Here is a 24,725-nt window from a genome sequence, read left to right as displayed (position 1 = left end):
TTCTTTTTTAATGTGCTTTCCCCAGTACACTTTATAGATCTATCAGTCCAGGCAAAGAGAGGATGTACAGGGTCATTGTGGCTGGGGATTTATTGTTACTTTTCTTTTCAAGGATGGGCAGCTCTTTGGCAGAATGCTATTTGGCTTCCATTAGTCTTTGTTGACAGCTGGGAGATAAGTTGGGCTCTATCTACATAACAGGAAGTACTCGGGAGGGAATTAATTGGTACAGGTACTGATGATCACTAGCTTCTTAATGTGGAAACAAGTTCAATACTGTCGTCAAAGCATCTGATTTAAATTCGTCAGCCCTACTGTCCTGAAGGGAAGTGACAAAAGTAAATTCTTCTAACTGGGCCAGCAATTGGTCACATTTAGATTTTAATTCTGCCCTATTTCTAGCACTTTTTAATTGTGTATATAAATAATATAGAGAGGAAATAGATATTTTAAGCCATATTAATTAGTTTTATTGTCTTAGATATTTTTACATCTAATTATCTGTTGTAAGGCATTTCGATTTTGTAAAATGTGCTGTTGAATTAAGGGACTTTTACTTCATGCTTTATCTAAGGTGAATGAAAAATAAAATTCAGTGGCACTAGAGCATTTCCAAAATCATTCTTCAAGGTGGGATTATATTTGTCATACACCCGTCCCATACTCTTGTCTGGCTCATGGAAGCTGTAATTACAGCTGCAGGCTCTGGAGACAGAAGGCCTGGCTTCAAATTCTGGCTCTTCGAGTTCTAATCTGTATGATTTTACCCACCAAGTTCTCTCTAATCTCTAACTGTCACCTGTAAACTGGAAATAATAACAGTACCAACCTCATAGGGCTGTTGGAAGAATTAAATGAGATAAACCAAAAAAAAAAAAAAAGCATTTAGCTCAACACCTGACCTAGAATAAGCACTACAGTATAATCTAGTAGCTGCAGAATAGTTGCAGTAAGAGTAGAAGTATAAAGCAAGGTGCCAGGCAGGAATAAAGCATTCTTAAATGCTCTCCTTAAAATAGGAGTGTTTATATTGTAGAGACATAGCAGTAATTTTCAAACCTGAGATGTGGCAGGGTCTCCTGCAGGATTAATTAAAACACCACTCTCTGAGGGTGTGGAGAAAAGGGAACACTCTTGCACTGTTGGTGGGAATGTAAATTGATACAGCCACTATGGAGAACAGTATGGAGGTTCCTTAAAAAACTAAAAATAGAACTACCATACGACCCAGCAATCCCACTACTGGGCATATACCCTAAGAAAACCATAATTCAAAAAGAGTCATGTACCAAAATGTTCATTGTAGCTCTATTTACAATAGCCAGGACATGGAAGCAACCTAAGTGTCCATCATCGGATGAATGGATAAAGAAGATGTGGCACATATATACAATGGAATATTACTCAGCCATAAAAAGAAACAAAATGGAGTTATTTGTAGTGAGGTGGGTGGAGTTAGAGTCTGTCATACAGAGTGAAGTAAGTCAGAAAGAGAAAAACAAATACCGTATGCTAACACATATATATGGAATCTAAGGAAAAAAAAAAAAGGGTCATGAAGAACCTAGTGGCAAGATGGGAATAAAGACACAGACCTACTAGAGAATGGACTTGAGGATATGGGGAGGGGGAAGGGAAAGATGTGACAAAGTGAGAGAGTGGCATGGACATATATACACTACCAAACGTAAAACAGATAGCTAGTGGGAAGCAGCCGCATAGCACAGGGAGATCAGCTCGGTGCTTTGTGACCACCTAGAGGGGTGGGATAGGGAGGGTGGGAGGGAGGGAGACGCAAGAGGGAAGAGATATGGGAACATATGTATATGTATAACTGATTCACTTCGTTATAAAGCAGAAACTAACACACCATTGTAAAGCAATTATGCTCCAATAAAGATGTCAAAAAATAAATAAATAAATAAATAAATTTAAAAAATTTTAAAAACACCACTCTCTGGACCCCACCCGTACAGCGTCTGATTGTGTAGGTCTGGGCTGGGCCACAGTATTTACATTTCTAACAAGTTCCCAAAGGTGATCGTGATGCTGCAGATCCAGGGACCACACTCTGGAAACCACTGGCTTGAAGTATGTGTTTAAATTGTGCACCAAAAACATCGCTGGTAGATGTAAAAGTAACATTAATGCTTGTTTGGAGTGTATAAAGTTCGTATCTTTCAAGAAGCAAAAGGCCTCTAATAAATGTAGTCTTAAGAGACATGATTTGTCTTTAATTGGGGGTTGGCGGGGGAGTATAGGGCTTTGCCCAGCTGTAAAAAGTCAGCATACATTTAAGTGACTGGTCAGAGGCTGCACATCAAGTCCAAAGAAGCTGTAGGGTCAGGATCAGGAATCCTGGAGCCATACCTAATATTCTCTCCCCAGGACAGTGAGGACGCCATCATCTCCACCAAGTCGTCTGTTTCTCGACTGCTCAGACAGGCTACTGCAGACGTGCTGGGGGCCCTAGTGGTGCTCCACAGATTTCCCTTAAACATACACATGTGCATAAATAGTCTTTGAACACTCTGAAAACGTTCATAAAATAACATTTAAAGAGGACAGATTTCCTTTTCTCAACTGTCTCCCAATAGTAGAAAGATATCTTGAATTGATGTTTCAGGAAAATATGTGCACGTTTTAAAAACCGATGTCTTTATTTGCATTGAGAATGATGACAGATGAGCATAGCATATAGGTTAAGGATGCAAATGCTTGCCTTCAGCTTCTGTCTGCTTGACGCCACCCCATGACAGATACACACATACACATCTTTTTTACTACACACGTATATAACTGCCACCACAGACTTCCATAATAACATTTATAAAGTGTGTAAGAATAATTGAACTCATCTCTGCTGTCTTTTATACTTTTCTAGTGCTTTCCAAAAGCAATGTAAACTGTGCATTTTGCCCTTACATCACACATCATCCCATCATTTTGAGATTCAGCATCTTAACAATATCACCTTTAAGTATGAGCTCCTAAACTCCCACCCAACACCAAACAATAGCATAAACTGGCCCATCTATGGACTTTTGTCCACATCTTCAGGTTTTGTGTGCATTTTATTGAGATATTTTGTACTTTGGATTCTTTCACTCTCAATCCTTGTTCTGATGACAGCCAAACCTCCATTAGTACTTGGGAGTGTGGTTCTGTTCAAGTCTCAGCCCTGTTTTCATGGTTTTCTGTTTGTTCTGTTCTGCCATCTGATCTAGAGTCGCCTGGCACTGCCAGCGTTCTGCTGAGAGTTCAGAACTCTTGGCGACGTTCCCAGTTTTTCTCCCAGTCAGGTAAAATGCATACTGGGGAGCTCTATTTCTTTTTTGCAAAATCCATGTTGTGGGCAACCAATTATATCTGGTACTTTTCTTCATTTCTGATTCCAGGGGCACACGGTTAGCAAAGAGCTGGTTCATTGATATCAGTACCAGTTATCAGTACGAAAATTGGGGGAAATTCGCAGAATTTTACTTTGATTTTGAAAATCCAAAGAAATAATATTCACCTCTTTCTTTATGGTCTTCCTCTTTTTTTTTTTTTAAACAAAGATTAGAAGCATTTACCTGGAACTGGTAACGGTCCTCTTGTTAACTGTGTCACCTTCTCTACTTCCTGGATGACATCTGGCCTCTCTCTGTGTGATCCTTCTCTGTGTCAGACAGTGAGGGAACTGGTCAGTCAAGCCAGAGTGCAAGGTGCCTTAAAACGAGCACTCATAGGAATAGATTTCGCTTCCTATAATCTAGTACCTGGTGCTAATTGATGTGATCAATCATATTACACTGGTCATAACTTCTCTTGGTGATGGGTACAAGCTGCTTCAGGGGTCTGCTTTATCATGATTTTCTAATGCTCTTGGCTAACCAAAAAAAGTTGGTTTGAAGCTGACATAGGAACCACACTCCACTGAGACGATCAAAAAAGAAAGACAATTAGAAACTACTCACACTGTGATCTTTTTTCCTTTCTTTCTATACAGTGGATACTCCAAGCAGTGAAAAGTCGCCTGTAACTACGCCTGTAAGTAATTCCTATTGAGGAATATGATCATGCATTTAGTGTGATTTTAGTTTATAAGGTATTTGATTCACTTAAAGGGGATTCAATCAAAAACGATCTCCAAACGTTTGATTGTAAAAGAATATTTTTGTCGGCTATAATGCTGTCAGTTGAATCATAGAGAAAGAGATGGATTAGCATTTTGCAGAGTTGTTATCATGCCTGGAAGCAAAATGGTGAGTCAGGAAAGTAAAATATAAAAGAAACAACCAAAATGAATGTGACATAAGGAATTAGTAATAAAATATGCAACTTCTGTAGACATTCAAAATCAGCTTTTTAAATGGAGACAATACTTTAACACAGCGTACCATCGGCAGACAGGGCCCAAGCCTGGACTTTCTCTGGGAGACCCATGCTGTCTGGGTTATATTCCTTCTCACAATCAGTATCTTGAATAATATATATATTTTAACATCTTTATTGGAGTATAACTGCTTTACAATGGTGTGTTAGTTTCTGCTGTATAACAAAGTGAATCAGCTATACGTATACACGTATCCCCATATCTCTTCCCTTTTGCGTCTCCCTCCCACCCTCCCTATCCCACCCCTCTAGGTGGTCACAAAGCACCGAGCTGATCTCCCTGTGCTATGCAGCTGCTTCCCACTAGCTATCTATTTTACGTTTGGTAGTGTATATAAGTCCATGCCACTCTCTCACTTCGTCCCAGCTTACCCTTCCCCCTCCCCGTGTCCTCAAGTCTATCTCTACGTCTGTGTCTTTATTCCTGTCCTGCCCCGAGGTTCTTCAGAACCTTTTTTTTTTTAGATTCCATATATATGTGTTAGAATACGGTATTTGTTTTTCTCTTTCTGACTTACTTCACTCTGTATGACAGACTCTAGGTCCATCCACCTCACTACAAATAACTCGATTTCATTTCTTTTTATGGCTCAGTAATATTCCATTGTATATATGTGCCACATCTTCTTTATCCATTCATCTGTCGATGGACACTTAGGTTGCTTCCATGTCCTGGCTATTGTAAATAGAGCTACAATGAACATTTTGGTACATGACTCTTTTTGAATTATGGTTTTCTCAGGGTATATGCCCAGTAGTGGGATTGCTGGGTCGTATGATAGTTCTATTTGTAGTTTTTTGAGGAAACTCCATACAGTTCTCCATAGTGGCTGTATCAGTTTACATTCCCACCAACAGTGCAAGAGGGTTCCCTTTTCTCCACACCCTCTCCAGCATTTATTGTTTGTAGATTTTTTGATGATGGCCATTCTGACTGGTGTGAGGTGATACCTCATTGTAGTTTTGATTTGCATTTCTCTAATGATTAGTGATGTTAAGCATCCTTTCATGTGTTTGTTGGCAGTCTGTATATCTTCTTTGGAGAAATGTCTATTTAGGTCTTCTGCCCATTTTTGGATTGCGTTGTTTGTTTTTTGATATTGAGCTGCATGAGCTGCTTGTATATTTTGGAGATTAATCCTTTGTCAGTTGGTTCGTTTGCAAATATTTTCTCCCATTCTGAGGGTTGTCTTTTCGACTTGTTTATGGTTTCCTTTGCTATGCAAAAGCTTTTAAGTTTCATTAGGTCCCATCTGTTTATTTTTGTTTTTATTTCCATTTCTCTAGGAGGTGGGTCAAAAAGGATCTTGCTGTGATTTATGTCATGGAGTGTTCTGCCTATGTTTTCCTTTAAGAGTTTTCTAGTGTCTGACCTTACATTTAGGTCCTTAATCCATTTTGAGTTTATTTATGTGTATAGTGTTAGGGAGTGTTCTAATTCATTCTTTTACATGTAGCTGTCCAGTTTTCCCAGCACCACTTACTGAAGAGGCTGTCTTTTCTCCACTGTATATTCTTGCCTCCTTTATCAAAGATAAGGTGACCATATGTGCGTGGGTTTATCTCTGGGCTTTCTATCCTGTTCCATTGATCTATATTTCTGTTTTTGTGCCAGTACCATACTGTCTTGATTACTGTAGCTTTGTAGTGTAGTCTGAAGTCAGGGAGCCTGATTCCTCCATCTCCATTTTTCTTTCTCAAGATTGCTTTGGCTATTCGGGGTCTTTTGTGTTTCCATACAAATTGTGAAATTTTTTGTTCTAGTTCTGTGAAAAATGCCATTGGTAGTTTGATAGGGATTGCACTGAATCTGTAGATTGCTTTGGGAAGGATAGTCATTTTCACAATGTTGATTCTTCCAATCCAAGAACGTGGTATACCTCTCCATCTGTTTGTATCATCTTTAATTTCTTTCATCAGTGTCTTATAGTTTTCTGCATACAGGTCTTTTGTCTCCTTAGGTAGGTTTATTCCTAGGTATTTTATTCTTTTTGTTGCAATGGTAAATGGGAGTGTTTCCTTAATTTCTCTTTCAGATTTTTCATCATTAGTGTATAGGAATGCAAGAGGTTTCTGTTCATTAATTTTGTATCCTGCTGCTTTACCATATTCATTGATTAGCTCTAGTAGTTTTCTGGTAGCATCTTTAGGATTTTCTGTGTATAGTATCATGTCATCTGCAAACAGTGACAGTTTTACTTCTTCTTTTGCGATTTGGATTCCTTTTTCTTCTCTGATTGCTGTGGCTAAAACTTCCAAAACTATGTTGAAAAACAGTGGTGAGAGTGGACAACCTTGTCTTGTTCCTGATCTTAGTGGAAATGGTTTCGGTTTTTCACCATTGAGAACGATGTTGGCTGTGGGTTTGTCATATATAGCCTTTATTATGTTGAGGTACGTTCCCTCTATGCCTACTTTCTGGAGGGTTTTTATCATAAATGGATGTTGAATTTTGTCAAAAGCTTTTTCTGCATCTATTGAGGTGATCATGTGGTTTTTCTCCTTCAGTTTGTTAATATGGTTTATCACATTGATTGATTTGGGTATGTTGAAGAAACCTTGCATTCCTGGGATAAACCCCAGTTGATCATGGTGTATGATCCTTTTCATGTGCTGTTGGATTCTGTTTGCTAGTATTTTGTTGAGGATTTTTGCATCTCTGTTCATCAATGATATTGGCCTGTAGTTTTCTTTGTTTGTGGCATCTTTGTCTGGTTTTGGTATCAGGGTGATGGTGGCCTTGTAGAATGAGTTTGGGAGTGTTCCTCCCTCTGCTATGTTTTGGAAGAGTTTGAGAAGGATGGGTGTTAGCTCTTCTCTAAATGTTTGATAGAATTCACCTCTGAAGCCATCTAGTCCTGGGCTTTTGTTTGTTGGAAGATTTTTAATCACAGTCTCAATTTCAGTCCTTGTGATTGGTCTGTTTATATTTTCTGTTTCTTCCTGGTTCAGTCTCAGAAGGTTGTGCTTTTCTAAGAATTTGTCCATTTGTTCCAGGTTGTCCATTTTATTGGCATATAGTTGCTTGTAGTAATCTCTCATGATCCTTTGTATTTCTTCAGTGTCAGTTGTTACTTCTCCTTTTTCATTTCTAATTCTATTGATTTGAGTCTTCTCCCTTTTTCTCTTGATGAGTCTGGCTAATGGTTTATCAATTTTGTTTATCTTCTCAAAGAACCAGCTTTTAGTTTTATTCATCTTTGCTATCATTTCCTTCATTTCTTTTTCAGTTATTTGTGATCTGATCTTTATGATTTCTTTCCTTCTGATAACTTTGAGGTTTTTTTGTTCTTCTTTCTCTAATTGCTTTAGGTGTAAGGTTAGGTTGTTTATTTGAGATGTTTTTGTTTCTTGAGGTAGGATTGTATTGCTATAAGCTTCCCTCTTAGAACTGCTTTTGCTGCATGCCATAGGTTTTGGGTCGTCGTGTTTTCACTGTCATTTGTTTCCAGGTATTTTTTAATTTCCTCTTTGCTTTCTTCAGTGGTTTCTTGGTTATTTAATAGTGTATTGTTTAGCCTCCATGTGCTTGTGTTTTTTTTAAGATTTTTTTCCTGTAATTGATAGCTAGTCTCATCGCGTTGTGGTCGGAAAAAATACTCGATAAGATTTCAATTTTCTTAAATTTACCAAGGCTTGATTTGTGACCCAAGATATGATCTATCCTGGAAAATGTTCCATGAACACTTGAGAAGAAAATGTAATATCCTGTTTTTGGATGGAATGTCCTATAAATATCAATTAAGTCCATCTTGTTTAATGTATCATTTAAAGCTTGTGTTTCCTTATTTATTTTCATTTTGGATGATCTGTCCATAGGTGAAAGTGGGGTGTTAAAGTCCCCTACTATTATTGTGTTACTGTCGATTTCCCCTTTTACGGCTGTTAGCATTTGCCTTATGTATTGAGGTGCTCCTATGTTGGGTGCATAAATATTTACAATTGTTATATCTTCTTCTTGGATTGATCCTTTGATCATTATGTAGTGTCCTTCTTTGTCTCTTGTAATAGTCTTTATTTTAAAGTCTATTTTGTCTGATATGAGAATTGCTACTCCAGCTTTCTTTTGATTTCCATTTGCATGGAGTATCTTTTTCCATCCTCTCACTTTCAGCCTGTATGTGTCCCTACATCTGAAATGGGTCTCTTGTAGACAGCATATGTATGGGTCTTGTTTTTGTATCCATTCAACCAATCTATGTCTTTTGGTTGGAGCATTTAGTCCATTTACATTTAAGGTAGTTATCGATATGTATGTTCCTATTACCATTTTCTTAACTGTTTTGAGTTTGTTATTGTAGGTCTTTTCCTTCTCTTGTGTTTCCTGCCTAGAGAAGTTCCTTTAGCATTTGCTGTAAAGCTGGTTTGGTGGTGCTGAATTTTCTTAGCTTTTGCTTGTCTGTAAAGCTTTTAATTTCTCTGTTGAATCTGAATGAGATCCTTGCTGGGTAGAGTAATCTTGGTTGTAGGTTTTTCCCTTTCATCACTTTAAATATGTCCTGCCACTCCCTTCTGGTTTGCAGAGTTTCTGCTGAAAGATCAGCTGTTAACCTTATGGGGATTCCCTTGTATGTTATTTGTTGCTTTTCCCTTGCTGCTTTTAATATTTTTTCTTTGTATTTAATTTTTGATAGTTTGATTAATATGTGTCTTGGGGTGTTTCTCCTTGGATTTATCCTGTATGGGACTCTCTGTGCTTCCTGGACTTGATTGACTATTTCCTTTCCCATGTTAGGGAAGTTTTCAACTATAATCTCTTCAAATATTTTGTCAGACCCTTTCTTTTTCTCTTCTTCTTCTGGGACCCCTATAATTCGAATGTTGGTGCGTTTAATGTTGTCCCAGGGGTCTCTGAGACTGTCCTCAACTCTTTTCATTCTTTTTTCTTTATTCTGCTCTGCGGTAGTTATTTCCACTATTTTATCTTCCAGGTCACTTATCTGTTCTTCTGCCTCAGTTATTCTACTATTGTTCCCTTCTAGAGAATTTTTAATTTCATTTATTTTGTTGTTCTTCATTGTTTGTTTGCACTTTAGTTCTTCTAGGTCCTTGTTAAATGTTTCTTGTATTTTCTCCATTCTATTTCCAAGATTTTGGATCCTCTTTACTATCATTACTCTGAATTCTTTTTCAGGTAGACTGCCTATTTCCTCTTCATTTGTTTGGTCTGGTGGGTTTTTACCTTGCTCCTTCATCTGCTGTGTATTTCTCTGTCTTCTCATTTTGCTTAACTTACTGTGTTTGGGGTCTCCGTTTCGCAGGCTGCAGGTTCGTAGTTCCCGTTGTTTTTGGTGTCTGCCCCCAGTGGGTAAGCTTGGCTCAGTGGGTTGTGTAGGCTTCCTGGTGGAAGGGACTAGTGCCTGTGTTCTGGTGGATGAGGCTGGATCTTGTCTTTCTGGTGGGCAGGACCAAGTCGGGTGGTGTATTTTGGGGTGTCTGTGAACTTATTATGATTTTAGGCAACCTCTTTGCTAATGGATGGGTTTGTGTTCCCGTCTTGCTAGTTGTTTGGCATGGGGTGTACAGCACTGTAGCTTGCTGGTCGTTGAGTGGAGCTGGGTCTTAGCGTTGAGATGGAGATCTCTGGGAGAGCTTTCGCCATTTGATATTACATGGGGCTGAGAGGTCTCTGGTGGACCAATGTCCTGAACTCGGCTCTCCCACCTCAGAGGCTCAGGCCTGATACCCGGCCAGAGCACCAAGGCCTGTTTTTTAGGAATTCTGGGGTATTTTGTTCTTTGTTTTCTTTCTTTCAGGTATTTTTTTTTTTCTTACTTAGTTGCAATGAAATTTCCAGGAATGAAACAATAGGCAGGTGAATGGTGTTCAATTCAAAGCCAGGCATTTGTCAAGCTCTTGCTAGTTCTTGTTTCCCTGAAAGGGAGAACCAGGAGGTGGTGCCGGGCTCTGTCCCTACAGCTTCCCCGTGCAGACCAGTGCACACACATCCTCTCACTGCCTCTGCTCTTGGAGGGGCAGCCTGTGAACACACATCCCAGTCTGGGGCATGTAGGGCTGTGCTACGGACCGTCTGTGTATTTCTCACTCTGTCCCGTCTGCCACAGATCGGCTGCTTTACCCTCTTCTGACAGCCTCAAATGCTTCCCTTCCAGTTATGAAGGGATCTTTATAGTCCTTTCTGGTGTCCAAGGTCTTCTGCTAGTTTTCAGCCGGTGTTCTGTGAGAACTGTTGCATCTGTAGATGTATTCCTAATGCATCTGTGGAGAGAGATGAACTCCACGTCCACCTCCTCCTCCGCCATCTTGAATATCAGTATCTTGAATAATATTAACTGTACATTTAGTTTTCAATTCTTTATTTCGATGAAATAAAAAGAGCACTTGCTAATTAAAATATCAAGGCACATGACACTGTAGAAATTCCTTGCTGCTGAATTATACCTGGACATTCTCCATAGACCTGACTCTTCTCTGAACTGAGTGTTTCCGATGCTGGGCCTGGAATACTCACCCTCTGAAATTTGCATTGATTTGGAGCCTTCCTCTATGGCACAATCAACTGTAGCATTTCCTGAGGCCCCCAGGTGTAGCTGCATAATCACTGCTGCACCTTTGATTACAGATTTACTAACCATATGACCCTGAAAGTGCTGTATAACTTCTCTGAACCTTGTCTTCCTTGGTAGTACAATGAGATAATAATACTTTCCGAGTGTTGTGGGCTTTATTTGAAATAATTACACAGAAGCCTGTAGCACAGTGCCCAGTACATGAACGAATCCTCCCCAGTGGCTAATCCAAGAGGCCCACCATAGCCAACACCAATTCTTATCTATAGGTAAATTGTCTCACTTTGGGAATTCCTAAGTACCTGTGCAGAATGGAGAAGGGACCCGTCACCCGTCACAAACCGCCCCGCAATATCTCCAGCCACGTTCCAGAACTACCATCTGTTTGTGGAGGCTCAGTCTTAAGCCAGTACTGGGAATCCTGAGTTTGTTGGGAAGCTGAGTACATCCACAGAGGATGGGACCCCCAGAAGGATCCCAAGGCTGGCATTCATGGCACAGATCTGAAGAGTAGTATAACATAACCCATTGAGTTCCATTTTAAATGTCATGGGAACAACCATGTCAAATTGTTCTAGTCCCCCCTGGCAGGGATGGAGAGGAAGGGCATCCTACAGAGATACATTCTTATTTCTGTGTGTGGAAAATAGAATAAGAAAGAGAGAAATTACTGACCTATATAAGTGAATTCTCGAAAATACCCACCTAAATTTGATGTTCTTTTGATGATAAATAGCTCTTCATAGAATGGAAAATTAAAAGAAATTGGAAAATAAGAGAAGGTTGAGGGGAAGTAAGCATTCGATTAGTCTGAACTCAATAGACTTGGGGCAGTTTTGCTCAGACGTGAAGTGGCCCAAAGCTATAGGGTCTACGAAGGGGAGAGAAGAGGATGCATTACCCAGCATGAAGTTATTCCATTTATTTATTCAACGAACATTTCCTGAAGACCTAAAAATTCAAGGTCTTGAGATACTTAGGGGGGATAAAGGGCCCTCTTTGCCCTCAAGGAACCCCTAGGCCAGAGAAAGATCCAGACCTGTAAACAGATAAATTATAGAACAAAGTGTGCCAAATGCTCTGCATTCTTTCTCTGGAACCTTTTCTATCTCTGTTATGGTAATTATCCCACTGTCTCCTGGGGATCGTTTATATATGGGTCACTCCCTCGCAAGGCCACCCCCATCCCCACTCTCAGCTGTAAGCTCCATGAGGCTGGGGCTCTTGGCCGCCTGCTACGCCACCTGGTCATAAGTAAGTGCTCAGCAAATAGTCACCGAAAAAGGAGCATGACCACTTCTCTTGCCCTCCTGTTTATCACAATGGTCTCTTCCTCTTTACCTTCCTCTGAAAATGCTCATTGTTTTTCTTTCTTGCTTTCTAACAAATATTCCATATTTTCTTCTGTGCTCAATCCCCATATCCCACGCTTCTCCCTCCTGTTTCTGCTTCCTCCTGACTTATTCTTGCCATTACAACCTAGGGAAACCTGAAAATTAACTAAATAATTTCTAATTGTTGCTCTTATTTTCCTGCTGTTGGACTTTCCCCATTGGGCTCCCTATAGCTTTATTCACCACACCCTTTTCCTCAAAAGTCAAAGAAGGGCCATGCCCCTGAGAGAGGGTCTGAACATTTAAACTGCTTCCAAGTCTTAGGAAAATGCCAAGTGGAGCCAACCTCCAACTCCATTAATTCCAGGAGAATTTTCCACCTGGGATCCATATTTAGATGACATTCTATGGTCATCCAAGGAAATTTGGGAAACTCTGGATTTTATACAATAAAATAGTTTTTCTCCTGCATAACTGGTCAGAGGCTTTCATATGCAGATATGCAGCATGAATCCCAAGAGCGGCATATAGGAAATACATTTCCCTCCCTGATTTGCCCACCTTTCTCTGACTTTTTGTGACCATCCCTACCATTTGCAGGAACCACAGCAAGAGTATCCACCGAGGCCCACATTTCACATGTCTAAATACATTAAAGCTATAGATACTTACAATGTTAAAAATTGAGCAACAGCCATGGCCTGGCTCGTATTCTCAGTCTGGCAACTTCCCTGGATGGGGCAGCCATTGTGCACCTGAGTGGTAGCCTGGATCACTGGGGGCAGGGCAGGGGAGGTGGGCTGGCCCAGCTATCTTGGGCAGTAACTAGACCCATCTAAACCTTGGATGGGACTGACTCTGTCCAGCTTCGCAGGCAGCCAGAGTAGGTAGAGTCTGCCTGCCCCGCACCCTGCCCCAGACTCTCCCCCTCCTCCCCAATTCCTTCACCCTCACCCTGCTCTTTCCCTCAGGATTCCCAGACAGTTCTAAGTGCCTGCCAAAACTATCCCATCAGAACAGAGAGAAGGGAAGAAGCACAGTTATCGGGGAGCCTGGATTGCCTCAGCACCTACTCTGGGTGACAAGGGAGGCCAACTTTAAACACATCAGCCTCCCCACTTTTGCTGGTTTCCCAGGGACCAGCTGTGATTTCTCTTCCCCCTTGGACCCTCTCAATCTCATTCATATTCCATGGCCTGGGTGCCCACTTTGGTTCATGCATCCTTCTCCCATTATTCCCGTTTACTCACTTGGTTCTCAAAATCACAAAAACCTTTTTAAAAAGACCAAGAAAACCAAAGTCTGTGGGTTTGAATGTTTGTTTTGTGGGCCCTGATCAGGAACTCCCCTTGCCTGGATCTCTGGTGATGCTGGTGAACACTGGTGAGTTAAATGATCCCGCTTTAGAGAAAGCTGGGATGGAAAAGCAATAATAGCAGTATAAAAGATTAGTTCTGTAGCACAGCAAACACCACTTCTCACAAAATGCAGTTCTGCTGAAATAAACATTCCTATTTGCTTGGACCCAGGATCAATATGCAGAATGAGTATCTTATGCTTAGGAGCGTGAATACATTTAAGAAATCACTTCTAAGAGAAACAGAGCAAAAGCCTTCCCATGCCAGTGGCTAATTACTTCGCGTTTTCATTAGCTCCGAAAAGGTTCACAGAATCATACCAGCATATTGGAAGTAAACCAAAGAGGGACTAAGATTAAAAAGTGGTTTCTGCCAACAAAGAGCACCTTTAGATACGGGAAGGTTTCTGCTTCTGTGTGTCCGTCTGGGTGTCAAACCGTGAGCTAATTGTGCCCCTTGTCCTGGCCTGGCCTTGAGGACATGGCTCAGTTCTGATCATGGTTTTATATTCTAAACAGTTGAAGTTGTGGGCATGGGACCCGGAAGAGGAACGCAGGCGACAGGAAAAATGGCAACAGGAGCAGGAACGTTTGCTCCAGGTAAGACTGGGTTTGCTGCTTTTTTTTTTTTTTTTTCTTCTTTTTGGTGATGCTCTCTTAATTTCTGCTGTATTAAATAGATGTTTAGCCCAGGAAATACATGGAATCAGCTTCTTCTCAGAAGTCGTTGAGTCTAAGTCTGTTCCTTTTGTGTCCATGAGACAGAATGCTCTGAGTCTAATTCCTGCCACCAGAGGTTACACTGATGAACATAAGGAGAAAGCATTTCACTTAGAAAAAAAATCCAAGTATTGATTAAGGGCCAAGCCACCCACTCATCACCTTGTTCGCTGCCAATCAAATTCCAGTCCAACTAGGGGTGGGAAGGAATTATCAGAAAGTTATTTGATAGCATACATGTGAAATAAAAGTTGACCTGGGTCTTCTTCCTTAAGTAGAAATGTTTGCTCCATCTTTGAGCAAAAGCTCCTAATTTTCAATTCTAGAAAAATTCTGAGAGTAAACTTATCATGCTCCTACTTGTTTCATCCCAGTTTTGTGGAGCAACGGAGCTTCAAAAAGTAATCTAGTAACCTTAGAAACTAACCTATGCTGAGCATTTGGGGTGTGCCAGAAGTGGCATATTTGTAGGTGCTTGACATATTTTACCTACCTTCGTTCTCATAAAACTCATCAAAGTATGTCTTATTGGTCTCAGTTTGCAATTGAAGAAATTAAGGCTCAAAATAAGTTAAATAATTGCCCAAGGTCATACCTCTAATAAATGTTGAGCCTCGTTTCAAATCCAAGCTTGGGTGGCTCTAAAACTCATGTTCTTTCCCCTATACTCCCAATACTATTGATTTTACCAAAAGTCATAAAGAAAAAGAATGTTAAATCTCATTTATTTTTGTGACCTTTCTGCTGATGTGTAGAAAGCAATGCTTAATGCAAGTTTATTTTACTTTTTTTTCTTATCGTTTTGTTCTAATCCTTTGGCTTAATTCCCAGGGGTGGGGAGCAAGGGTCAGCTAGATAGTTAATTAATTGTAGTGTGGCTCTAGGTCTGCCCGTTAAGTTTGACACTTTTCAAAATTACATAGGAATAAACCTTCAATACCAAAATCTAGTTCTTAGTAAGAACTAGGTTCAGCAAAGTCCCAGAGCTGTTGGGACATTTAGGTCCATTGGGAGACCACAGACCAGCCCTGGTCATCTGCTATTCTCTTGGAAGTCAGATGCCCATTCCACCAGGAGTCAGAAATTCCACAGAGTAATGAAGACAGCCTGTGTTTCCCATGGTGGTGCTGTGTCTGTTATACTTTGAAAGGTGGCCGTGGTTTTAGGTGTGGGTTGTGGGCTTAGGGGCAAGGTGTTTATGGGGAAGGAAAGGTGTCTGTGTGTGTGTGTGTGTGTGTGTGTGTGTGTGTGTGTGGACAGATATACCACATCTTTGGCCCCTGTATCATCAGTTCATCCTCTTGGTGAGACATGTGATATAAGCTCCTAGAACCAATAAATGTAAGAAGCTTTGCTTGTTTTTCATCTTCTGTAAAGTTTTAAGGTCTGTTCCCTCTATTCTGAAGGCCCTTGGAGTCCCTTTCTAAAACGTTACAATATTAGGTTTTATAACAAAATTTTTAGCTGAAGTTTAAAAGCCTACCATGAGTTGACCAACAGTGGTTTGGCCAGAGCGTTAATAGGAACATTAGGCTCGAGACAATCCCATAAAGCCCTTTTGCTCCTAAGATAATAACATAACAAGTAGTACCTGGAGGAATTCTCAGTGCCTTTTCCAAGAAGATGGAAGCACAGACTCATGTTAGCCTCAGAGAGAGGACTGACAGTAATCAACCTAAAATATTTGACTGTGTGTAGTATGCTCCAGCAATTCCTTTGTCTCTGTCATGTCAGGGATGCCATTCTCAAGGCATCCAGGGGTGTCAGTTCTCATCTTAAGCATTCGTTTTAATTTCCATGTATTCATTTCTTCTAGTCAGCTGTCAGGGACTCCAGTCACATTTTTAAAGCTCTCCTTATCCTTACATCCTTATCCTATTCAGAGTATTTTTATTTTTTTCTCCGGGAAGTGGTGACTAGTGTCATATTTTTTTCTGAAAACAATAATAGCAGTTCTGATATCAAAGCCTTCTAATGGGCTGTTTAAAAGCTACTCTTAATTCAGGAGGACTTAAAGTTAGGAAGATTCCATTTTAGTAGAATGGCCACAAGCAAAGAGTAATTCAGCCACTCAGCTAATTATCATCTTGTCCACTTTGGACCTTTCTCCATCATCTATCTTGTAAACCTGAGAGGTTTTATTTTTTTTTTAATCTTTTATTAAACTCTCCCAGCAGCAACGTATTTCTATCAGTGGAATGGCAAAACTCATCTCTGAAGGGCCCAGTAAAAGCAAACTATTGGTTTAACCTACCTCTAAGGACAAAACCCAAGTTAAGAAAGAGTTTAGAATCTTTCCATCTTTTCTCTTTCCATAAGCAAATGCCTGCTCATATATCTGAAGAACAATTCTGTGAAACACCCACAGCAGAAAAGATTGTTCTCTGTTGGATTTTTATGTCCCTAACATGTCTGAGTACCACAAAATGATATTCCCCTTTTGGTGCACGAATGGGTCAGCTTCAGAACGTTACAGCAAGAAGAGTCTTGCAACACATCGTACGTGATGGTTTAGCGGGGGGAAAAGTCCCAATGATGTATGCACTGGTCCGTTCAGAACAATCTATGGAAATTCCATAACAGGAGAGATACCAGAAGGAGCAGGACAAGCTGAAAGAAGAGTGGGAAAAGGCCCAAAAGGAGGTGGAAGAGGAAGAACGCAGATACTATGAGGAGGTAGGAAATTCCCCGGAAGGAATTTGACCCTGAAGCCCTGATTCCTCAAAGTCTATCAGCACTTTCTCTGTCTGTGCTATGTGTACCCATGGGGCATGTCTGATTCTCTTTACTCACAACAGAGCCCTATCAACCTTTTAAAAGAGTCCTATCCTATAGGCTGTAAAAGACCACTACTCTTCCAAGTTTAGCTTGTGGTGAGGGTGTGTTGAGTCATGGTCAAGGAGGAGAATAGAATTGTATCTCTTCTTTAGTCACAAAGGTCAGATTCTTGATTTGTCTTAGATGACATGAAAGTATAAATTTGTTTATTTGTGTGTTTGTTTGAGGCAAGCATGTTTGGTAGTAGTGAATTAATATTAATTTTTATGAGGATAATTTTGATATCAAGGCTAAGTGAATCCTTACTACTGCATTCACTGTATGGTACTAAAGAGATTTAGAAGGGAGGAGAATTTGGTTTTGTTTGTTTCATTTTTAGATGAACAAACCAGACCACATTCGAGTATTTGAAACTACACTTTATGTATATTATCCAAAATCTGTTTATGATTAATATTGTTGTGAATTTTTTCTTCAACAATAATTTTTGTGCATAATACTTTCCCTAATAGCATTTCTAATTGGGCCTCTTAAATCACACTAACTAATTAACTTGCAAAGACTCTGTTTTTCTAAATTAAATGCTAATTTCTAAATCATTGCCCATAGAGCATGTTATCTGATTTACATGCTTTTTAAAAGTAAGACCTTTTTTTATGCCCTGCTTGTTTGCACATAATTCTGATGTTTGTCCCTAAATTTCTTTAATGACACTTTTCTCTTGACAAATATGATTTATCCTTTCTCCCCCTTTCATTAATTCCTGTCCTTCCCCTAGGAGCGCAAAATAATTGAGGACACTGTGGTTCCATTTACTATTTCTTCAAGTTCTGCAGACCAGCTGTCTACATCCTCCTCTGTGACTGAAGGCAGTGGGACAATGGTAAGACCATAGATTAAAAGGAATTCTTGAAATAAGAAAACTAAAATACAGGGGGCTTCTCTGGTGGCACAGTGGTTGAGAATCTGCCTGCCAATGCAGGGGACACGGGTTCGAGCCCTGGTCCGGGAAGATCCCACATGCCGCGGAGCAACTAGGCCCGTGAGCCACAATTACTGAGCCTGCGCGTCTGGAGCCTGCGCTCCGCAACAAGAGAGGCCGTGATAATGAGAGGCCCGCGCACCGCGACGAAGAGTGGCCCCCGCTCGCCGCAACTAGAGAAAGCCCTCGCACAGAAACGAAGACCCAACACAGCCATAAATAAATTAATTAATTAATTTTAAAAAAAAGAAAACTAAAATAGAAGTCCTAAACCACAAGGCCAAGTTTTCCACCAGTTTAAATCCAGGACTAGCTGTTTCTCTAGAATCATGTCAGCTACTACATGGCCATTGTACCCCATCGTACTGTCATTGCCGTGGTGAAACCCTAGAGTCAATCCCTGAGAGCAGTAAACATATTACTGAGGCCAGCCCTGCCCCCGCAGGCTGGAAACCAAAGTCTCTGCACTGGTTGGCAAGACCCTGGTTAGTGATGCCATGTGCTGGAATGTCTTTCTAAATGCCCATCATTCATTCATTTAGCAGACGTATGTTTCTCCCTGCCAGCCCATACATCTCTTTGCACTGGATGTTAGCAGCAGGATGCCAACAGTACACTCTCACCGGCCTCCATGAAAGTTTCTTCTGAATCACTCTTAAAATTCCACATGAATATATATATATATATGTGTCTTCAAGGTCTGGAGAGAGTCCAGAAAGGCTGGTCAGCCTCCATATCCCCCAAATAAGGTCATGGAGGTAGTGGACAGAGGTCATGTCAACACCTGGACAGTCCATAATCTGCATTTTAGTTTTTGATGGTATAATAACAGAATAAATTCATTTTGCAATAAACGTAATATCACTTGGGCATATGTCATATTAGTCATTTCTGTAGTCAATTAATATGTGCTGCAATACACTAAAATGTTTAACTTATCCAGTTTTAAGTTAATACAAATGAAGACTGTACAGAAGTAATTCACCAGATTTGATATTGCATGGTCACTCAGGAAGCTCAGAGTATTGCTTATCTTTGCTGTTATATACAAAGATTATCACAAAAGCCAAATCTTTCACGTCTCTTTCATACATTGCCATGATAATTTCGAGCGATTTTCTAGACTCTAAAATAAGTTATTTGTGTGTCATCATCAAAGGAATTCTACACTGTCCAACAATTTTTCAATATTTACCAGCCATTTTCAAATGTCAAAATTTGAAGTGTATTGTTTTTTATTTCTATTTTTTGTAAACCATCTTTATTGGAGTATAATTGCTTTACAATGGTGTATTAGTTTCTGCTTGCTTTTTATTTAAATTTTTAAAATTTAAATTAAAGATTAAAACATTATTCTTATGTTTTATACAATTTTTAAAGGTCACACTACATAATCTGCGTTTTGAAATAACCCACGGGCACTCACGTGCCACGTGTCCTGAAATAAGCAGTCCTATGACTTTGTTTTATTTCGAAAGATGGGTTTTCTAGCCAGTTCCCTTTTATGATAACTTTTGAGAGAGATCCAGGTTACATGTTCATTTCAAATCGTTGGAAATCAGTTACTATTCAGTTAATTTGAACGAACGACTGTTCTTTAAATTGTAGTCAATGTGATTGAGAAAATGCTTCAGATATTCCATGGCCAGACATGAGTATTGTCCAGTGTGTTTAAAAGTTATATTCAAGATTATCCTTGTTTTCCCCATTAGAATAAGATGGACTTGGAAAACTGTCGAGAGGAAGAACAAAAGACAAGACAGAAGAAACCATTCCAGGGGGATAACAGTGGCTCATTGCTTAAGACTAAGGAAGGTGACCCACTGGAGGAAAAGGGCAGGTATGAACCGTTTCAGGCTGTCCACCCATATGCGCAAAGCTGGGCTGTGCCCCTTCACTCCCAGGAAGGGCACCCATCACTAAGGCAAATCATATTCAGCTTTGAAATTATCATTCCAATGATACATTATACATATATTATCGCTTGAAGACATTCTAATAGCTCTAAAGTCAGTGTCCTTATACTATTGAATATAAATAGCCTTATTTTTAAATAGGTGAAACCTTTTTTTAGATGAGGGGAGACAGTATAGATCACCAGAGCAGCATGTTGTCAATTCAAAGTCCCAAACCTAAACACCACTCACCTGAAATGGTTAATGTGTCTGGAGGGATAGAGTTTAAAATGGGGCTGTGGTGTGGATATAGAGAACAGACTGGTGGTTGCCAAGGGGAAGGGGGTTGGGGGAGGGATGGAGTGGGAAGCTGGAGTTAGCAGATGTAAGCTATTATATATAGAATGGACAAACAACAAGGTCCTACTGTACAGCACAGAGAACCTATGGTAAACCATAGTGGAAAAGAATATTTTAAAAAAGAATGTATGTGTGTGTGTGTGTGTGTGTGTGTGTGTATATATATATATATATATATATATATATACATATACATATACATATATATATATATAAAACTGAACCACTTTGCTGTAAGACAGAAATTACCGCAACACTGTGAATCAACTATACTTAAATTAATAATAATATTAAAACTAAAAAAAAAGAAAAAAAACTATTATATCAATACTGATTCATTAACTGTAACCAAAGTACCATACTCACAGAAAACAACAGGGGAAACTGCGTGCAGGGTAGATGGGAAGTCTCCGTACTATCTTTGCAATTTCTTTAAATGACTCTAAGATTGGTCCACAGAAATAAAGTTTATTTAAAAGAAGAAAATAAAATGAGGCCGTGGTGTCCTACTCACTGTGGTTTGACTATGGACCTGAACTTTGCCATTAGTATCCTCTGACCTGTGAGAAGCCATGTTTACTCTGGGTGATAATATAAAGGATAGCCAACAAAGCCTTTGGTCATGGGTAATCCCCCTACCCCATGGGTTCCAGTATGTTCCATGGGAGGTCAGAACAGGATACCCAGAAACTCCTGGAGCATTCAGAGCTAGCTCAGACTGGAGCAGAATCTGGTTGTAGGTACAGACTGCAGTGAGTTTATTGATGCGACCCCATGCCTGACCTAAAAGGGACCTGCAGAAACCCAAGAGGCTGGCAGTGCTCTGCCACCAGCAAGTTCTTTATGATACAGATGTTTGCCTCTGGGGCTCCGATATATCAGATAGATGTTGGAAAGTGTGCCTGCATGTGTGTGTGTGCATACACACTTGGGTACACACACAGCATCCTCAGAGGGACCCAAAGACACAAAAGGCTATCTAAGTATCATCTTCAAAGACTGGCCAATTTGAAAGGTTGGCTGGGAGCTGAGCTCTTCTGGTGGGATTTGCACTGAGAATTCTCTTACGCTCATCAGCTAGGAGACTCGGTGAATTGTAAGATATTAGAGCTTGGGGCCCATGTCCAGAGCCTGCAGAGCCCTTGGAACAGCACATCTGTTTGCAGTTAACACTATTTAAAGAGACTTTCCAGTTTTTGAAATGAAAGCCACTAGTCAGGAATATTTGAAGGATGCTAATAAGCATTTTCCATGAATTACTGCTCGTTCTCCAGACAGTCCCTGTTGTCGCCAGAAACCTTTAAAAAAATCTCCTCCATCTCTCCTTTCTTTGCACATAGAAGCTACTAAAGGACCAGTGAATTACCATAGGCTGCCGAAGCCCCACGTGGCCCAAATATTTTCCACAATAAGTCCTCTCTTGTGAAAATCTGGGAGATTGCATTTAGCTCTGGCAACCCTTGAAGTGATTAGAATGAAGAATTTTGTGGACAAGGAGGTAGAGAGGACATCAGAAATGATGGTTTGTTAAACTGCTGGATAAATGAAAATGCGTAGCATTTTACAGTATTCTAAATCCATTTTAAATCTAGTTTAAAAAGAATAAATATTTATTTAGCCCCATTTCTTTTTTCGTATTGTAATCGGTCCTGAGGGATAAGATCAATAATTTTAGTTCAGTTGCTTTTATTCCTGTTCTGAAATATATTTGTTATTTTAACAGCCTAACTCAAGGAGTCTTGACTCATTCTGAGAACTCTGCATTGAAAGGAATCTATCAGGACCTCCAGCTGGACGCAGAAGCTGGGGCCTCACCCTGTGGGATGAACCCACAGCTAGCTCAGGGTAAGAATGGAGAAAACCAACCCCCATGTTTCAATTATTGTAAGACCCCTTCCCCACCCCATCATCCAGACAGATATGACCTCTGCTGGCTGCAAGCTTCTCTTCCAACTTATGCTAAACAGCACGGTCCGGAGGCTCCATGAAATCACTGTGAGACCTCAGCAGGCATTAGCACTTTAAAGAAATGTGATCACTAAGCACTAAGGTGGCAACTTTACTGAGCACTAAGTGTATGTTCTTTACTTGGCCTCAGATCCATCCCGAAATCAGCAGGTATCAAACCCACCAATGCACATTTTAGAAGATGTGAAGCCAAAAACCCTCCCATTGGACAAAAGCATTAACCATCAGATTGAGTCTCCGAGTGAAAGGCGGAAGTGAGTAACCAAATAAGATGGGTGTGGAATTTCTTTTTTTTTTTTTAATTGACTAAGAAGGGGGAAAAGTGAAAAAGTGTGAGATGGCAGGATGTTAGCAGCATTTTTGTGCTTTCTCTCCATTGACTGTCATTGACAAGGTACAAATATTTATGGAAGTTTGGAACAATCTTCCTGGCAAGTAAATATTTAGTCTGAATTTGGCAACTTAAAAGAGACAAAGTAATGTTTTTAACCCACAAATCTAAACATTGGAAAGAATGTGCAGGTCTGTTGTATTAGCAATTTATTTAAGTGAGTTAAATTGTCTCAGAGCCTATGGACAAATGTTCTTTCAAGGAGAAAATGTTTCCTCTCCTCATCATTCTCTCCCCTTAAATAACTACCCCAGGCTCTCTTCTAATTTTGTAACAACTGTATTTTTTATAGTAATAATAGTTCACATCATTTTTGAAACATGTCAGTATAATAGGCACTGTGTTGAAGGGTTTACATATATCTTTCTCTTCTTCTTTTCATATATTAACTCACTGAACTCTCCCAATAACATTATTGGGTTATTGTTCCCATTTTACAGATGAGGAAATTGAGGCTCAGAGAAATTAAATAACTTATCCAAAGTACTTGTCTGGCTGAGTGGTAGAGGGATTCAGAGTGAACCCACAGTTCCATGATAAGATCATATTTGAGTCAGAGGTTCCTTGTAATCAGTTTTTAAAAGATAATATTCATTATACTTTAACCAATCATTCTCCCTGGAGCCAGACCACCTGGATTCAAAGTATTGACTCTGACACTTGCCTGCATGGAACTTTGAGCAAGATACTTAGTCTTTCTCTGTTCCAGTTTCTTCATGTATAAAATGGGAATAATAGTAGTGCCTACTTCATAGGGTTTTGTGCCTGGCAAGTAATAAGTACTATACATTGTAGGCAGTGGTGTTGATAATGACAGTGATGGTGATGATGATGATGATGATAACTTGTTTTATAAGTTCATCCTTTTATCTTATTTTTCTTGTTACATTTTTTCTCAATACACTTTTGAACCATTTTCCCCTTTTCTCTTATGTCTATCCAGTTTCATTTCTCTATGTCTAGATGACATGCAGAATTAATAGAAGGTAAAATCACATAGAAGGAGTCGTTATTTTTATTGATTATTGTGGTGATTTTCAACCATTTTTCAAGGTGATGGTCCTTATACTTTAGGATATTCCATGAAAAGCTGATATTTTGGAGAAGACAAGCTCTGTCTGAGGAGGGAGGTTTGGGGGAACAGGGGCTCAGGGAGTTATTCTGAAAGCAGTTACAAGACAGATGGCCTCACGCTCTGTTCATGTCTATGCTGGCATTTCTCTTTTCCTTGTTCTTTTCTGTCCCTTTCTTTACCAATGAAATTAACTTTTAAAATCAAGAGCCCGGAACTGACAGCTTAATCACAGGCAGGGCTCATGTGTAACCAACAGCACCCGTAAAACCATTCTGGGGGCTTCTGGCTGGGAACCATTCTGCTTTGTAGATGCCCAATGACATAGCGGTCATTAGATGTTTTGAACATTATCCCTAGTCACGTAACGAATTTATGAATAGGGGTGGAAGGCACCTCACTGAAAAATACCTCCTTTAAGCGCTGCCCTTTATTTCTGGGCTCTCTTTAAGAACTTTTCCCTACACCCCCGTTCATCTCTCCCCTCCCACCCCATCCATAATTTTTATATCTAACTTGGTGTGCAACTTTAACTAGCAAAGAGCCTGACCAAAATAAAGAATAGAAAACTATTCTGTCTTTCTGTTCAACAATGCCAGCCTGGTTTTGATATCATGCATCCAATGTCTGTACAGTCTGCTAGATGGAAATTTTTTTGTCCTTTGTAAAAAAAAAAATGACCCCTAGGACACACTGTGGTCTTTTATTTGGTTGCTAAGGAAGTGGGGTGGTTTTTTTTTCCTTATCTAAAAAGCCTTTCCTTGTGGGATTGGGCTTCTCTTTACTTGTCATGATGTTTGGCTCCTTTCCCATGTTACAGGCAAAGCCCTCGAGAGAACTTCCAGGCTGGGCACTTGTCCCCTTGCTCCTCCACCCCTCCTGGCCAGTCACCAAACAGGTACAAGAGGTCAGCAAGCCTTTCTGAGGCTGCTTTGTTTTGGCTAGAGCCTGCTGAGCACAA

At 40.0% G+C, this 24,725-nt stretch overlaps 1 protein-coding gene across 14 annotated transcripts in view; it reads left to right on the top strand.

The window, feature by feature from the left end:
- Positions 1 to 24,725, top strand: part of LIMCH1 (LIM and calponin homology domains 1) — a 343,507-nt gene that overhangs the window by 306,654 nt on the left and 12,128 nt on the right. For 5 of the 14 annotated variants that reach the window (XM_068543033.1, XM_068543031.1, XM_068543028.1 and 2 more), the window contains 8 exons: positions 3,992 to 4,032; positions 14,118 to 14,198; positions 16,902 to 16,994; positions 17,875 to 17,979; positions 19,791 to 19,918; positions 22,057 to 22,178; positions 22,432 to 22,555; positions 24,585 to 24,662. In XM_068543033.1, the coding sequence (XP_068399134.1) occupies positions 3,992 to 4,032; positions 14,118 to 14,198; positions 16,902 to 16,994; positions 17,875 to 17,979; positions 19,791 to 19,918; positions 22,057 to 22,178; positions 22,432 to 22,555; positions 24,585 to 24,662 (772 nt within the window). Of the gene's footprint in view, positions 1 to 3,227; positions 3,303 to 3,991; positions 4,033 to 14,117; positions 14,199 to 16,901; positions 16,995 to 17,874; positions 17,980 to 19,790; positions 19,919 to 22,056; positions 22,179 to 22,431; positions 22,556 to 24,584; positions 24,672 to 24,725 lie in introns of all 14 variants that reach the window. The other 9 variants (XM_068543036.1, XM_068543035.1, XM_068543041.1 and 6 more) reach the window with 4 other exon arrangements.

Source organism: Eschrichtius robustus, chromosome 4, assembly GCF_028021215.1.
Source record: "Eschrichtius robustus isolate mEscRob2 chromosome 4, mEscRob2.pri, whole genome shotgun sequence".
Taxonomy (NCBI): Eukaryota; Metazoa; Chordata; class Mammalia; order Artiodactyla; family Eschrichtiidae; genus Eschrichtius; species Eschrichtius robustus.
The sequence above is the reverse complement of the archived record's forward strand: the minus strand, read 5'-3'. Positions and strand labels throughout refer to the sequence as shown.